The following is a 16,994-nucleotide window of genomic DNA, read 5'->3' as shown; positions in this document are numbered from 1 at the left end:
TCTTTGAGGCATATCTCTGGTCCCCTAGAATCTAGCCATGGGGCAGAATTTTCAGGTTGGCAGGCAGGAGCGATTGGTGGGTCCAGGAACGGCCGGGGCACGTACCGTGATTGGCCCCCGACCGTGATTTCACACTGGCTGGCCAATTAACAGCCAGCCAGCGTGATGCATGCACTTAAATGCTCAGCGCTGCAGGGGTGGGAAAGGGAGGACAGTGGTGCTGACATAAGCGCAGGCACGGGCGAGCGCGGAATGTAAGCTCCCTGAAGGCACAGAGCATTAAATAAATTTTAAAATCAGAACAAAAATGTCCAAGCATCACAAACAGTCGCCTGAACATATGCATTATAAAAATTCTGTCCATAGATTATTGTTCTTTTTTTTAATTTAATGATGGAATCCTCATCCTGCCCTTGGATGAGGTTTCATGAAAAATGCAAAGGCTGCCTGGCCGATTCACCCGTCTGCTAACCTTGAGGTTGGACAGACCATGAAAATCTGGGGACAATTACAACTTTAATGGGCTTAATTGGCCCCTTAATTGTCTGCAGACGAGCTACCAACTTTTATGTGTGCCTGCCAGCCGAAATATCGCGTGAGCGCGGGATGACGCTGGAACGCTCACCCGATGTCATCACGAGTTATTTTATGCTCAAGTGGGTTGGGGGGCGCAGCTGCACACCAACCTGATAATTCTGCCCATAGAGTTTGGGTTGGGTACGGAATGGAGAACCACAGAATCCTGGACAGGTGGAGGATGAAGGAATCATGGCCTCTCCAGGAAAGTGAACGCACACACTCAGAAAGGCACTGTTGTGGTTGCAGGTCAGTTGAAACTTGAGGCACTGTTATGACACAGCAGTTGATAAAGGCTAAGCTATTCAAAGTCCCAGAGGGGAACTTTAAACAACTGTCATAACCTGTATTTTCAATTGGTATGTTTGAGATGCAGCTCTGAATTCAGAAATGAAACCACCAAGCCTCTAGAAGTTTTCTTTTTATATAAATTAAATTAAACATTTATTCATTTAATAAGGAATTAAATACATACACATGATTACAAATTACTACCATAATAACTTTTAAACAAATCCCCAAATTAATCACTCCTAGGTACATCTTCACCAAGGCAACAATATCCCACAACAGACTTAAACAGACAGCAGGCAAAGCACATTTTATCTTACGAATTCAAAATGAGGTCCTTTTCAATTTGGTTCCTCTGCACAATTGTAGGCTTACAGGTGGCATGCCTCTATACACACAAAACTCTTTTCTGTACATACCTAGCTTTCCCTTTGAATGTAAATTCTCAATGTATCACCAGGCCCTTTGAACTCCACCTGTTCTAACAATAAACCCCTTTCATAGTACCAATTTTATTAGTAATGTAAACATATAGCTTGGTGTCTCCTAGCTAGGTGCAAGATTTCACCCTCGGTCTTTGAATGGTTTATTCAACAAAATGCAAATGTACCCTCTACCCTACTGTTCAAAATCTCAAAACTATTAAACAGCAAAGTACCCAGACTAGCTGGCTTTAATCCAATTAAGACACACACACTTACACCCACAGACACAGACCCTACTACAAGTCCAATTTAAAATAATTTCCAGTAACATTAATATCTTCATGACAGGAGTAGAAGCCCCTTCTGTTGATGGATCTCACTGGCTGGTCACTGGGTGCCTTGATGGCTTCATGGGTACAACTGGTGCCCTGCACCTGGGGGAATCCAGCAATAGAGGTGAAACTAATTGCTTTCTGTACCTGTAAGGTCCCATCTGTCAGGATTTGCATGTACAGCCCAGCTTTCATAAAGAGAATATCAGTAACCTGTGATATGCATTGGTGTACAGTCACTTGTGAGATGCCACCAAGGTCCACAGCTGATCCTTGGAAGGAGGCAGGGGGAAAGAAGTTCACATGAATGACAATGAAGTCACAACGACTTGGCTTGCTACTGGCAGGGCTATGCGTTGTGATATCTTCTGCTGCAAGGGCACAAATTTCTATGGCAATCTGCTTGGATAGACATAGTCTCCTGTGGCACTGTTTCTTGGTGAGCACAAGATAGCTCTATCTTTGGATGTAGATTTAATGCTGAGGGTGTGGCTTCCATTTCCTCCCTACCCCTCGATCCTCTCCGCTGCCCCCCTGATGCCTGGGGCTCTTCCCCTCCATCTAAGGATGTTGCACCTCAGCATCACTGGAACTGCAATCTAAGAGTCATGCTCCCACTGCCAAGAATTCCCTTACTTATGCTTGGATGAAGTCCTAATTGTGGCTGGAAGCCTTGCCACCCTCTCTTATGACTGCTGATGCCAGGAGGGTGACAACCCACTGCGCATGCATTTACTGACCACTCTCCCTGAAACCTGTGCTGATCCAAAGGCATCTGTGTGCCAGTGGCTGAGTCACCCTCTGTGGCATTATCCCTTTCATGGGGACCACCTTATTTCCTGGGGCAGCCATGACTGACTCTCAACTCTGTTGCTGTCTCCATGTACCTGATTTGCACTAGACAACACATGCTGCCTGTACACTCCTGCCAAATTCTGAAAATGGCCCTGAATGAGCTCGCAACAAACTCTTTGGGTGGAATTTTACAGCCCTTCCTGTTGGTGGGATTTTCCGGTCCCACAGAAATCAATGGACTTTTGAATGGCTCGCTGCATTTTACTGCCTCATCCCTGCCACAACGTTGTCATAAAATTATTCCCTTTAAGTACTTCAGTTGGCATCGTTGCCAGAATGGGCAGGTTGCCAGAGCCGCCCTCCCCCTGCCATGGTGAATGGCACCAAAGCCGGGAATGGCAATGGGAAACCGGCATGCCAGTTGCCATTGATATTTTCATCCCCCGCCTGGCTCCATTCACACCCCTGGCAGGACCTCAAAATTCAGCCCTATTTTTCTGAAGCTGTGGTTAAGGCCAGGGTTTTCCCATCGGTGACTTGGGAGCAGGGCCCACTCGGGAAAATGACGCGGGATGACATTGGGAGGAACCCCCGACCCATTTAAATATCCAGGAAGGCGGGGGCACAGCGCTGTCCACCCGCTGACCTGTCAATGGCCAATTGAGGCCATTGACAAGGTAATTAATCCAATTAAAGGCCCTGCCCATCCAACCTTAAGGTTGGTGGTTAGGTCAGGAGCCCCAGCGGGCTTCTGAAAAAACATGAAACCTCATCCACCGGCGGGATGAGGTCTCATGTCTGTTTTGAAAATCTTTAATAAACTTTATGTCATATTTACTAACATGTCCCATCTTGTTTGACATTGTCACATGAGGGGGACACGTTAATTATTTTTTTATTTTTCTATTTTTGAGGTTTTTTAAACAGTCAACAATCTCCCTGAGACAGCACCTAGTCTCAGGGAGCAATGCGCACAGATGGGGAAGTATATCACTTCCCGTCGGGCAGCCCGCCTTAATTAGCCCGCCCACTCAAAATGGCGGCGGGGACCGTTTCGGCGGTGAAGTTCGGCTGCCCGCCCACTGCCGAGCCGGTGGGACCCGCCCCACCCGCCCATTGAGGGCAAATTCTGCCCTAAGATTGGGGTTAAGTTGGATGCAGAAAACTTTAATATTACATAAAGTCAAATGTTCCAATTCGACAATTCTCTCCAGAACGTAATGGAGCTGTGTAATGGGGAGAGGGGGACCAAACCAATGAAGAAAAACTGCAGAAAATGTCTGAAAACACTTAGAGAGGTATCAGTGAACGCTTTAATTAACTGTTGCACCCTCACAATGCCTTGGAAACTATTGAATCCCAATATACGTAAGTACAAATATTATTGAGCATCCTGAATGCAAGCACGATGAGAAATTACATGTAGAGCATGTACAGTTCAACTTACATATGCTAATGAAGCTCCTGCACATTCTTACCCCCTGTTGTAATATGCCTTTAAGGCATTGCAGAATGACATCACTAGAAAGGAAGTGTGTCATGCAATCTAGTTTAGTTTTGATTTTGCTTTTCAGCAGAGCACACACACATAGCTCTGCAAATCTGATGTCTTTAAGCTTTATACCTCCGCATAAATGTTCTCATGTGCCCACTCTCAATAAGTGAACCAAAGACATGTTTGCACAATCCCTTGTGAGTGATTAGTACCTTTATATCATGTAACAAAGCATGACACTCCCCACCTCAAAGGTAGAAATACATGTAATGCAAAAAAGTGGGAAGGGATTTAGAGTGACCAGTCTCTAATTACTCCTGTGCTCTGGTTCACACAATTTAAACTAGAGTGGAACATTTCCCCTTCATCTGCTACTCAGGGCTGACACTAAAATTCAGCATTAAGGTCACAAAATGGCTTGTGACAGTTTGTGCACTCTTTATACACCCTGCCCGATTGTTTTTATATATTAATGTCATGGGGTGGCGCACCTTTGAATTAATGATGAGATTCTCAAATTGACCATTTAAAGACCAAGGGCAGAATCTTGTGGAGGCAATGGAGGTCTCTGCTGCCAGCTGGAGATCTGGCAAGACCTCACATTGCCTCTTTTCAGGAAGGCCCACCGCATCTTGTTCCGCTCAGGCATTTGACAGGCCAGCAGCGACCCTTCTCCCGGGATGAAGGTCCCACCCGCCATGAGCTAATGACCTCTGAGGGATGGAGTGGCTACTGCCAGTGTTACAACCACCCAAGTCATTGGATCAAGGAGGGACCCAGACACCGATGAGTGATGGTGGGAAGGGGTTCATGGGGTAGGGGTTGGGGGGGGGAGTGTGGGAGGGTGATTGGAGGCAAGGGTAGGGCTTGGCTTTTAGCCCCCTACCCTCCTCCCCTCGCCTTCCCAATTCCCAGTCCCTTGATCAGACCTTTGAATGAGCACCTCCTTGGGAGCCTGCAAGCAAACTCACCAAGGTTTGCTTGTCTTGGTGAGCCCCCCACCTGCTGCTGGGTTAATACCAGCAGTGGTGGCAAGATGAGGCCTTTAACTGGGTATTAATTGTCCACTTAATAGCCTGGATTGGTAGCAAGCTAAGAAAGCTGACCACAGGCCTTCCCGCCCCACACTTAATTGGGGTGGAGATGGGAAGGTGGCAGAATCCCCATCCCACCATCCTCCTGCCTGGTTAAATGGCCCCCCCCACCACCAAACCTGCCGTGACGGAGGGCACTCTGCCCCAGGAAATCTCCAGTTTGGCTCTTGGTCTTTACTGAGTTAGCTGATCCAACCAAGGCAGCAAAAGGAAGCAGTGCAATGGGCTTCATGCCTACAGGTTAGGGAAGGGAAAAATGGGCTCCTGATTGCTATTCAGCAATCCCCTGCATGTTTGTGCGAGCAGGGTGCTGCTAATGTAACGATGCCCAGTGTATGGATGTCAAGTGAATGCTGGATTAGGCTCTGCTGTGATTCCAGTATCATTGAATAAGTTGCCAATGCTGCCCATTAATGCTCATTCATATTGGCCAGTATGGATAATGGGCAAGGCAGCTGAGGGCAACCAGCCCCCCAGGAATTGTGACCACCAAAGGATACCTTCAATTTTTTTGGGCTAGAAATAGCTTGAAAGGAAAAGTTCAGATTTCTTGGAGATTAGCACCAGGTCGGTAAAGGAAGTAGTTTGGAAAGCCTTCAGCTGAACTGAGACCAGTGTCCTTGCTGGGAGAATATCTGGCTCTGCAGGGCAAGGTTTAACTAATATGGCAGGTGAGAGGCAAGACATAGGCATGAATTTCATTCTTAGCGTGCGTGCCTGATAGGCGGGCCTGCACGCAGCGTGAACTGCACTTCCGCCCACGATCGGCCTCCGAACGCAATTTCATGCTAGCTGACCAATTAATGAGCAGCCAGGGTGAAATGCGAGTTGAGAAAGCCTCAACATTGCCAAGGGGGTCGGGCAGGAAGAGGGTGGGTGTCAACTAAAGTGAGAGTGCAAATGGGCACTACTAGCGAGCTCCCTGGATGCCTATTAAAGGGCCCCTTAGACAAATTGCTTATCAAAGGTTGATGATCACCAACCAAAGGTAAACTCCTGCAATTAAAAACCATCCGTCCTTTGTAGTAGAAGTGCTCCTCGGTATCCACAAGAATAGCTGTCGCCTTCTCTCTTCCCAATGGGAGACTGTAGGAGACTGGCGGTGGGGAAGTCAGGTCAAAATTGATGTCTCCCACAAGGCAAGTGGATCAGGAGCTGGCCTAATTATTTAGGTGAGGCCTAAGGACCAATTTCTATCCTTGGACCCTCTTTATAAGGCTTGTGCTGACACCGTAGCATCAAGCCTAGACCCTAAACCAGCCCAAGCTAATCTCTACTCCAGTGAGATTGACTGAAAACTTAAAATGGAGGTGCAGGATGAAACTAGGGATAGCAAACTTTAAAAAAAAGCCATAATGGATATTGAACATGTACCAGGGAATGATGAAGGAGATTCCATTGAATCCCACTATTTAAATACAAATTCTTTCTTTAAAGGGGATATGATAAAAAGGGCTAGCAGATATAAAAAAGAAAATAGTACAGATTTAAAAAAAAGGGTTAGAGATGTTACAGCCGTTCAAGTTTGAAGAGAAGTTTCGTAGAGTAAGGTGTTTTAGTAAGGATAAATTACATATTTTGTGTCAGTTTTACAAATGGTAATGAAATTGAAAGCATAATATATTAGAAAAGGATGTGGAGCAATCATTAGAGATAATTGTAGAAAGGAATTGTTTCTGAAAAAGCAAACACAACCCAAAGTGGGGCAGTCACACCCTGATGGTTTCCACCACTGCCTTACAAACCCATGAACTCTACCACCTAGAAGGGCAGCAGATGCATAGGAACACCACCACCTACAAGTTCCCCTCCAAACCACACACCATCCTGACTTGGAAGGCCGTTCCTTCACTGTCACTGGGTCAAAAATCCTGGAACTCCATCTCTAACAGCACTGTAGGTGTACCTACACCACAGGGACTGCAGCGGTTCAAGAAGGCAGCTCACCACCACCTTCTCGAGGACAATTAGGGATGAGCAATAAATGCTGGCTCAGCCAGCGATGCCTACATCCCATGAATGAATAAAACAAATTGTTGAAGTAAGCCCAGGAGGAATAGCAGAAGCCATTATCATATTTTTCCAATCCTCTTTAGATATGGAAATTGTGTTGACAGAGCTGATTCACACTATCTATTTACATATGCCAATGAACCTACCAGAAGTTCTTATTTTTGTTTCTTAAACTATTAATGATTGTTCATTACCCATCATGTTACCAGTTGGACATGTTTTTATAATTTAGATTAATTCCTGTAGCAGGTTGCAGTGGTAAAAAGTAAAATGGAAATGGAGTGGGTTAATGGCTGATTCTTCTCAGTGAAGAAAGAAGGTTCAGATATAAGGCAAAAATAACTAATAAACTGTAATTTATTCTGTATGAAACATTCACATTTGTACTGGTTAAAGGCATTAGAAAGAAAAACACAATGCTTTACAATAAAATTACTGAAATGATTATGAGAAATATACAGAAGAGAATAATAAGCATAAATCATCAGTTTGAAATGAAAACATTGTCACATTCTCGGACATGAAGCAACCATTTGTTTCAATACATTTCTGGCATTTAGCAATAACAGAATAGTTGCTGGAATATGCAAACTATGGCCAGAACAATTTATGTTCAGTAATGTATTATAGCTAATTTAATTGAAAATGTAGGTGTCATATAAACAATATATACAAGAAATTCAGGAAGTACTTAGTTCTCATCAATGATATAACACTATGAATCAACTATGTGCCAAGTAAATGTTAAATAAGTGTATTTCAAAATGATTTTTAAAAAATATACATTTAATATCTTAACAAAATAATACTGCAAAATGTTGTGGTTAAATGCACCTTTTTGGAATAGACAGGCAAGTTATGAGATAAAAACAAAAAACTGCAGATGCTGGAAATCCAAAACAAAAACAGAATTACCTGGAAAAACTCAGCAGGTCTGGCAGCATCGGCGGAGAAGAAAAGAGTCGACGTTTCGAGTCCAAGTTATGATTTAATTTGCTGACAATCTGGTCTGCTCAAAGATGAAGAAGCCTTTCTCGCCTCTGGTTAGAGCCAGGGTGTTGAAAGATCGATCATGATTGTTGTAACTACTAACATAACCTGGTAACTCCTGCTGTATGGTATTGATAAAAGGCAGTGGGGGGGATGGGGGCGGGGGCGGTAGAGGGTTGCAGGAGGGAGGAGAATTTCCTCTTTGCTATTCGTGGTGAAATCTTTGCAACTTTGCTACAATCGCATTCAAAATTTCTCTCCAAATAGGAAAACAGAGGGAATTTCCATCCCCCCCTTAATAGTTCTTCACTAAGTGAGCAATGGGCAAGCAGAGAGGGAGAGTGTTCTTCCAGGAACAGCAATTCAAACTGCTTAAGTAGGTCAATGCATCAAAACCTTTATTATAGAATGTTGCCAAAGATTAATATGTATTCATTATGGGTGTAGAATCACATGTGAATATACACAGCCCAATTGTTTTTATATTTTGGATAATGGGAATTAAATGTTATTACTTATTCAAATAATTGCTGTGTGTCTTCTAGCATCACAAGGCCTTATGATGTTGATGCAACTCCCATGATGGTGTAATAAAATTCTCTTTACCATGTATACCAGGTATATGAGTAAGATGTAAATAAAGTATAAAAGGCAATGGGTCCAGCCCAAAGTCCATTTTATGAATAAAATATTGCTCAGAAAGTTTGAGAAAATTGTTTTCTAGACAATATGACCTATTCAGTTTACTGAAACCCATTTCTCAGCATATAATACATGCTAGTTGAAACCTCGTCATCCAATCTTGTGGCTCAGGCTCATTTTTCAGTAATATATTTTGCAACAGATCAGCTTAGAAGTCAGAAACATTCTGGTGACCCCAAAGTGCAGAGTCAGACCATTCAAGTGCCTTAACAATGGTTTTCCCTGTCCGTTGGTCTGTCCTCAGTTTCTTCCATATTTATTTACTCTTTATAGGCTGCAGTGAATGCTTAAAGACTATGTGAGCTTTTCTAGATGGTGTTTCCTTGCATGATGTATGCATCTGGAATACATTGCCGCATCGGCCCTTCCTTTGGGAGAGGAGTATGGTTTGCAATTTGGGCTTTTGTCTTTCACTATGGTAGCAATGCAATTTTTTGTACAGTTTTAGGCAGTGCCAGCATTCTTCCTTGAGATGGATGTGTGGAAGACTGCCTCGCTTTTATGATGAACTGTATTTATTACTGGAACGTGAATTACTGTGGTCCAGGCCATGATCGATGCCATTTGACTTCCACTTGATGCAGGACTGCTTCTCATCCAGGGGCAACACGTGCATCATAGTCTTCCTCGGGAACCAGCAGCAAAGGCAGGACTGTGTATAACAAAGAAAATTTTATAATTCCCATCATAGCAAATAGGTGAGAAAACCTAGAACAGTTTAGTTAACAGTCCGTTGACTAGTGTTCTTCAAGAATGGAAAAGATCCATAACCTATGAACAACTTTATTTACAATAACTTTGACACATTTGGAGCAATAACGCACATTCACAACGTTAATAAGATGTAAATAAAGTAAAAAGGGCAATGAGGCACATTTGCTTTGTGTTTCTTTTCATTATCTTGTTTTTTTTATCTCTCCTTTTCTTTTTTTTGTTTTGCTGTCCAGGTCATAGGCTACACCTGAGGTTGTGAAGGAAGGCTGGGAATCGTCCATGTGGCTTTTTCTCATGCCAATCTCCAATATGTAAATATGAGAGCTTGCCAGTGTGATTCACCCTCTTACTTCCTCCTGCAAATTATTGGTAAGGTCCTGCCTTACACTCTGCGTCTCTTCCCTCCCAACCAAGCCTCCCACTAACTCCAATTAACCCAATATGCATGAAACTTTATGCATTAATTTTTGCGTTTGTAGGAGCGAATAATAGTTGCCAACTCAAATCAGCAATTAATACCTAGAATACTGGAAATGGCTGTCGACTTTCAAATAATAAATCACATCCAACACAGAGGGAAGCTATTTAGTCCATTGTGCCTGTGTTAGTTCTTTGAAAGAGCTATCCAACTCATTCCACTCCCATGCTTTTCCCCCAACAGCCCCGCAAGAATTATCTTTCCATTCATCAAAGGTCAATTGTAATTTATTCCCAAAGTACAGACACTAGAGGTTGTGAAGTTTAAATAACATCTCATTGCTATAATGCTATTCAAGTCCTCAGGCAGAGGCCATCAGTATTGACACAACTGGTTAACATGTAATTAATTGACTGTTGGATTAGATGCAAAAATACCTATTTAAGTCTCCATAACTTTCACTGTATCCTATTCTTGAGACTAAATATAAATGCTAATAAAATCATTAACTGTTGTAGCACCATAATTATGACACACAATTTGCATGGTTTTATACAGATGCATTTTATTCTCATTTTGTTATAATTATCTTTTTTTTGTAGAAATGAGTTACAAATCTGTTTCAGTCATAATATTGCAATATGATGCATGCAGATTAAGCAAATTGGTAGGGTCACCCCTACAGATATTTCATCAGTGGTGTTTTAGAGAGTACGGACTACTTGCAATATATAACTAGTAACTTGCATGCAAGGTTAAGTGTTTTTAAACCAAAAATGATTTCAAGTATATTGAACTTAGAAGGCTAGGGTTTGACATTTTAAACACTTTAAATTACTTAAAATCTGCTGTGGATGTAAGCACAACATCAATGATGCAACAAATGCAATAAAAAAAGGACTCAAATACCAGTATTTATACAAAAGTCTACATGATGTTTGCCTGGAACTAGGAGACTGCTTCACATGGGAAGAAAATAAGATACTGTCAAGTCTTCGTATATTTTGAAGGACTAGTATTGTCCTCCACAAACGTTTGCACGCTATTTATCCATTTTAGGGCCACTGATATTGCAACCAAGTTCAGTCCTGGGCCATAACTTCCGAACTCCAGGTCAGTGTAACTAGGGTTACCCCAAAGATGTGTTGGGGAACACCAATGCCCATCACAACCGCCCGACACCCTAGCGCCCCCCCCCCCACCACCACCCCCCCACCCCATCCACCACACACACACACACACACACACACAGTATGTTCCCAGGTAAGGTTTGCAAGGCAGTTGCCTGGAAGCTTCCCTTGGGCAATTACCCTGCACTGGGAACCATCCCAAAATGCCCTCCCACAGATTCTTCTCCCACCAAGGACTCTTCCCACCTCAACCCCTCTCCCACAACCCCACCGCACCACCCCCCCCACCCCCGCCCTCCCCCGCCATCAGGATTCATCTGCCCTGCTTGGGACTCCAGCCCTGCAAGGCCTGACCCAGCCTGACTCTGCCCAACCTCCCCCCACCCCCCGATGTCCGACCTGACCACCCTCCCTCCAACCCTGGAGGCCCCCACACCCCGAGTCCCAACCTGAAACCCCCCCTCCCCCCCGACCCTGAGGCCCGACCCAACATCCCGCCCCACACCCCTGGCCCCAAGACCCTCTCCCACCCCTCCCCAAGGCCTGGCCTGACTCCACCCCACCCGACCCCATCTCACCCCCCACTGATCCAACCCGACTGCTCCCTACCCAACTGCCCTCCAACCCGACCCACCCCCCCTCTTCCCCCCACCCCACTCTCGGCCCGACCATCTCCAACACAACACCCCACCAAGACCCCTCTGACTCGACCCCTCCTGACCTGACACCTCTTCAACCTGACCACCTCTCCCACCAGCGCCAAATCCTGCCTTATACACTTAACTTGTCTGGACTTTTAATCTTACTTGGTTTACTGCAACTAACTGTAAAAAAGGGTGCGGGTTTACTTATCTTTAACTTTACAGCCCTTCAACGCTAGGCCCCAGGAATGCGCTGCATTACTCAGATCTCACCCGGCCTGACTTGGAAGCTCGGGTGAGAAAGGGTCACCTGGATTTGCAGGTAAGAACTTTTGAGCGGAGTGGCAATCTGACTCAATTGCCGCTCCATCGGAAGTTACGGTGCGATATGTAGTGAAGCGGGGTCAGACAGAACGCCTTTGTTGGGGGAAATGGCACAACTCCTCTCATCCTTCTGCCCAGTAACTGAAGAATAATCACTATTAGACCGTGTGATTTTTGAGTATAATCCCTGAACTGGGTACATTAAAATTAAAATAAATGCTCACAATGGGTTATAACAATAGGTGCCAGTAAATTACAGCAAAATATTTGGTGGTAAAACAATAAGAAATGCTTTGCTAACCCTCCAGTAACACAGACGTGGGCCATCATTGGCAAGACAAAACATATGCATGAGGTTGAGGTCCCTGGGATGAGGGGTCCCTATGATGAGAGGCTGAGTAAATTGGGCTTATATTCTCTGGAGTTTAGAAGAATGAGAGGTGATCTCACCGATGGTCAGAGAATCTAAAACATAACCTTAGGATAAGGAATGAATCATTTAGGACTGAGATGAGGAGAAATTACATCACCCAAAGGATTGTGAATCTTTGGAATTCTCTACCCCAGAGGGTTGTGGCTGCCCCATCATTGAACACATGTAAGGCTGGGATAGACAGACTTTTGGTCTTTCAGGGAATCAAGGGATATGGGTAGTGGGCAGGAAAGTGGAGTTCAAGCCCAAGATCAGCCATAATCATATTGGATAGCAGAGCAGGCTTGAAGGGCCATACAGTCTACTCCTGCTCCTATTTCTTGTGTTCTTAGCCTTCAGTTGTTTAATTCCACAATGCTAGAACAAGAATTACTTGTGAACTAGCTAAAGGATGCACAGTGTATTATTCTGCCTAGGCACAGAGCTGTCAATAAACCCCTTCTTTCTTCACCAATCTCCATAGTATCCTCTTTGGGACATCCTTTGCCACAACAGCCAAGTTACTGAAGTTGATGTTTTACAGGCATTTGCAATTGTAACTCATTGCTGAAAAGATACAATAACACTTGACTGCCGTTTTTTTTTTGCAGAATATATACAGATCTGATAGTTCAACCATTAGAAATGACAGTAGCATCCAGACTTAAAAGTTTCACCATAGCCATGAATAAACAATATGGTTGCAATCATTGTTCACAGACACCAGATTGAATGAAGGGAAAATTCCACATTACGTTTCCAGCTACAAATAAATGGATCCTTTTCTAACGCAGAGAAACTAAGATTGCAATCGTCAATTTAAATTAACATCCTCAAAAACTTTAATGTCAAACAGGACACACTGGAGAAAATGTTAGTTTCTCATATGAAATGGGTATAGGCAGATTGTACTTAAAGGTCAAGTCAAGCAGCGATCAAGAACGCTGAATTGTTACTTAAATTTATCCCTTTGCAATCTCCAGCCAGGCATCCAGGTCCTTGGAAGGTCCCATCCAAATGAAATTCAGCTTTAGTAGGAGAGGCAAAAGGGGGCAGGAAAAAGTGCTCTTCCATTTGGCATTTGATGGGCATACTGGATGCCATGTACTTTAGGAAAACTCTCAGGTTTCCATGCTTTGGCAGCAATAATTTTAGCTATATTAGTTAGGCCTCGGTTTTGTAATTTTCATCACTGTGTTCAATTCCTGCATATATCTGTAGCCTCCTCCATCCCTACAACCCTCCATGCTCATTTAATTCTGGCCTGTTGCTGATTTCCAATGCTTCCATATTTGGTGGCCAGACTTAAGCTGCCTAGGCCCTAAGCTCTGTAATTTCTCCCCAAAACCTCTCTGCCTCTGACTGCTGATTAAAACCTACTTCTTTGATCAAACTCTAGGTCACCTGCAACGACTCATATAATTATTTTTTTTAATTGTGCATGCCCTATTAATTTAAGTGCATGGGTCTTTTAAATATTTTTGGTGAGACCACACATGCATGGTAAAGGGTGGACTTGTGTTTGGCCTGTGCAACCAGGCAGCTTACAGTGAACATTGGTCACTTATCCCAATTTCTCTTTATGTTGCCCAGTGTCATAGTTTGTTTGACATCACGTTGAGAGATTTTATTACATTAAAGGCACCAGATAAATGCAAGTTGTTGTTGGTGAAGGATCCTCTTCCCAAAGGAAGCTTTGCCATTTGAACTCTGGTGATTTCACTACAATCTTTGAATGACTAACACCAACCACCGTGCTGAACCAAAGCTTTCTGTGATGCTGCATGGAAGGCATACTGAGGTGATTAAGAGGGAGTATTGCCTGTTTGACTGCAGTCAATGAGATCCTACTAACCATCTGTACAGACCCTGTCATACCTTGCTGCCAATGACCACAGAACTATCACTTTCCAAGGCTTTAGGCCAGGACACACACAGATGCTGACCCACACCATTTTCTGTAACCACACTTGCGGCTATAACGCAGTTGACAGCCCATGCATGTAGGGATGGTAAGAGTCAGATGTGGCCTAAAACTTAGTTGCACCTCCTTGCAGCCCTGCTGCAATACTGGCCTGTGAGTGTTGCATCATGAAGAGGCAAACTTCCTCACATGCATTCGGTTTGCCACCACCTCGCTTTCAAGAGACCATCAAATGGAGGCTTTTCTTGTTGCTTGTCCACAGATGTATGTTTGCACTTAAGCTCCTTTCCCCTTCACTATTGCCTGCTGTGTCTTAATCGCCTGCATTTGCAGCCTTGAGAAAGGCTGATGATGGTTTGCAATCAAATGGCTCTCAGAAAGCTTGCTGAAATTATATTCCCTTCCCATCTAGTGACACTGCCCTATTATTGTCCCGTTAACTTACATATCACTTGCACAATGTCCCTCTATCACCATTCCTGTCAGCCCTCGAATCTGTGTTCGGTATTGTGAATAAATTATGAAACTGAGTTTAGCTCAGCACATTGAGCACTGTTTGCACTTGGTGTTTCAGGTGGGATTTGCGCCACTCTACACCGAGATTTGGAGATTGCTATTGACTGTTTGATGGATTTAGAGTCACAGAGCCATAATGGCACAGAAGAAGGCAATTCAGCCCATTGTTAGCTCTCTGTAGATTTGTCACAACTGCTACAAAAAGTCCAAACAACCTTACATGATTTATAATTTATTCTTTGAATTTTTAATTTCAAAATTTAAGGATACTAAAAAGTATGAATAATAAACTGATGAACATGAGTTTGATTAAATAATTGTCAGCTAAATCTTAAATTGATTAATACTTTAAGCTGTATCATTAAATTTAAACTTTAGTAATTAAGCTTCAACTTTAGCAGCAGCTCTGAATCAAACAATAAGTGATTTAGGGTGAAGATCTTCAAAACAATTATGCTGCTACCTGAAAGCAGTTCTTGAATCTCTTGCTGACAAAGTAGAGTGCAATTGGATTGATGCAGGAATTGAGGGAAGCCATATTGATGCCAATGTAGTTCATCACCAGGAGGAAACTGGATAACAAAACAGAAACGTTAGAAGTGGTCATTTGGAGAATTGAAATATTTTATTATGTATGCAAGTGTATATTAAAACATTTCAGGTGCTAATCTCTCCATTTGCCCGGATGAGTGTGGCTCTGACAACATTCAAGAAGCTTGACACCATCCAGGGCAAAGCAGCCTGCCATCCACCACTTAAACATTCACTCTCTCCACCACCAAAGCACAGTTGCAGCAGTGCATGCCCTATACAAGGTGCACTCCAAGCCTCCTTCGACACCACTTTGCAAACCTGTGACCTCTACCACCTAGAAGGACAAGAGCAGCAGTATCATGGGAATACCACCACCTGCAAGTTCTCCTAAGCCACACGGCATCCTATCACTGTCCCTTCACCGTTACAAGGTCAAAATCCTGGAACTCCCTTCCTAACGGCTCTGTGGTTATACCTATACCAGATGAACTGTTTCAAGAAGGCAGCTCACCATCACCTTAATTTCATGGGCAATTAGGAATGGGCAACAAATTCTGCCCTTACCAGCTACACTTACATCCCGTGAAAGAATAAATAAAAACGTGTTTTAGGTGCTAATTAACCATGTATCTATTGTACACATGTCTTAATTTCTCAATTGTAACTCGGATGTATGTCCAAAATAATGAATGAACTTCAATTTGATGAGCATCTCATCATGTTCTCAAGGTGCTTTACAATCAATCAATTACTTTTCATATGCAGTCACTTCACAATGCAGAGGCCAATTTTCTCATAGCAAAGTCTTACAAACAGCAAACGAACAGCCATTTAATATGTTTTAATAATGTTGGTTAAAATTGGAGCATTGTCCAAATCTCTGATCCTCTTCAAAGAGGGCCAAGGGATCTTTTACATACACATGGGCAGTCTGTGTAACATATCATCCTTCAGATGTTGTAGCATTCTATCAGATCTGTGCAAGAATGTCTGCCTATAATATTTGATTAAATTTATACACTTAAATATCAAATGTATGTAATGAATCAAAATGAGTGAATCATTCATTAGGATCAATATCCCCCTTTCAGCTGATGGAGTTTCCTCAAAAATTGGGGAATTGTCATTATTCTGGTTCATTTTGATGACAGATCTGTGATTGCTTTCGATCAAAAAACAATGGGTTTGCAATCCTGACAGACTCTCAAGGATCAGGGAAGGTTTCTTATTCAACGTTTCACGGGAAGGTCCCATGGACATATCTAGGCTATCCACCACAGTGAACCAAAGAACGAAAATGTCATATCAGCCTACCTTTTCGGGTTCAGGCCATAACCCATGATTTAACCTTCAAACAGCCCCACATCTGCTGGTTGGGAGCTGATATACCTCCTTTCACCTTATATATTAGTCAATTGGTGAACTGTAGGCCATGGGCTATGGAACTCACAGACCCTTTGCCCTGGACATGCCTTTTGATGTAGGGTATAATATTGGACTGGATGGAGTTTGTCCCAGTAGTGCCCGGCTGTTACATTCATCTAAAGTTCCGCTATCTGTCTCTTAACTCGCACCAAGTCCCTCCTGCACTTTCTGCCATATTGACTTCTTAATCTTCCATGAACTCAGTGTGGGCCATACGACTATGTACATGTGTATATTCATATT

The 16,994-nt window shown here is 43.3% G+C and overlaps 1 protein-coding gene across 1 annotated transcript in view; it reads right to left on the bottom strand.

Annotated features, from left to right (window-relative positions):
- Window positions 1–7,360: 7,360 nt before the first annotated feature.
- LOC121284272 (endothelin receptor type B-like) overlaps window positions 7,361–16,994 on the bottom strand; it is a 40,813-nt gene continuing 31,179 nt past the window's right edge. The window contains exons 6-7 of the mRNA XM_041199618.1: window positions 15,256–15,364; window positions 7,361–9,365 (exon numbers count right to left, since the gene is read on the bottom strand). Coding sequence (XP_041055552.1) covers window positions 9,213–9,365; window positions 15,256–15,364 — 262 coding nt within the window. The 3' untranslated portion in view covers window positions 7,361–9,212. The remainder of the gene's footprint in view (window positions 9,366–15,255; window positions 15,365–16,994) is intronic.

The sequence above is a fragment of the Carcharodon carcharias genome, chromosome 11 (genome assembly GCF_017639515.1).
Source record: "Carcharodon carcharias isolate sCarCar2 chromosome 11, sCarCar2.pri, whole genome shotgun sequence".
Taxonomy (NCBI): Eukaryota; Metazoa; Chordata; class Chondrichthyes; order Lamniformes; family Lamnidae; genus Carcharodon; species Carcharodon carcharias.
The sequence above is the reverse complement of the archived record's forward strand: the minus strand, read 5'-3'. Positions and strand labels throughout refer to the sequence as shown.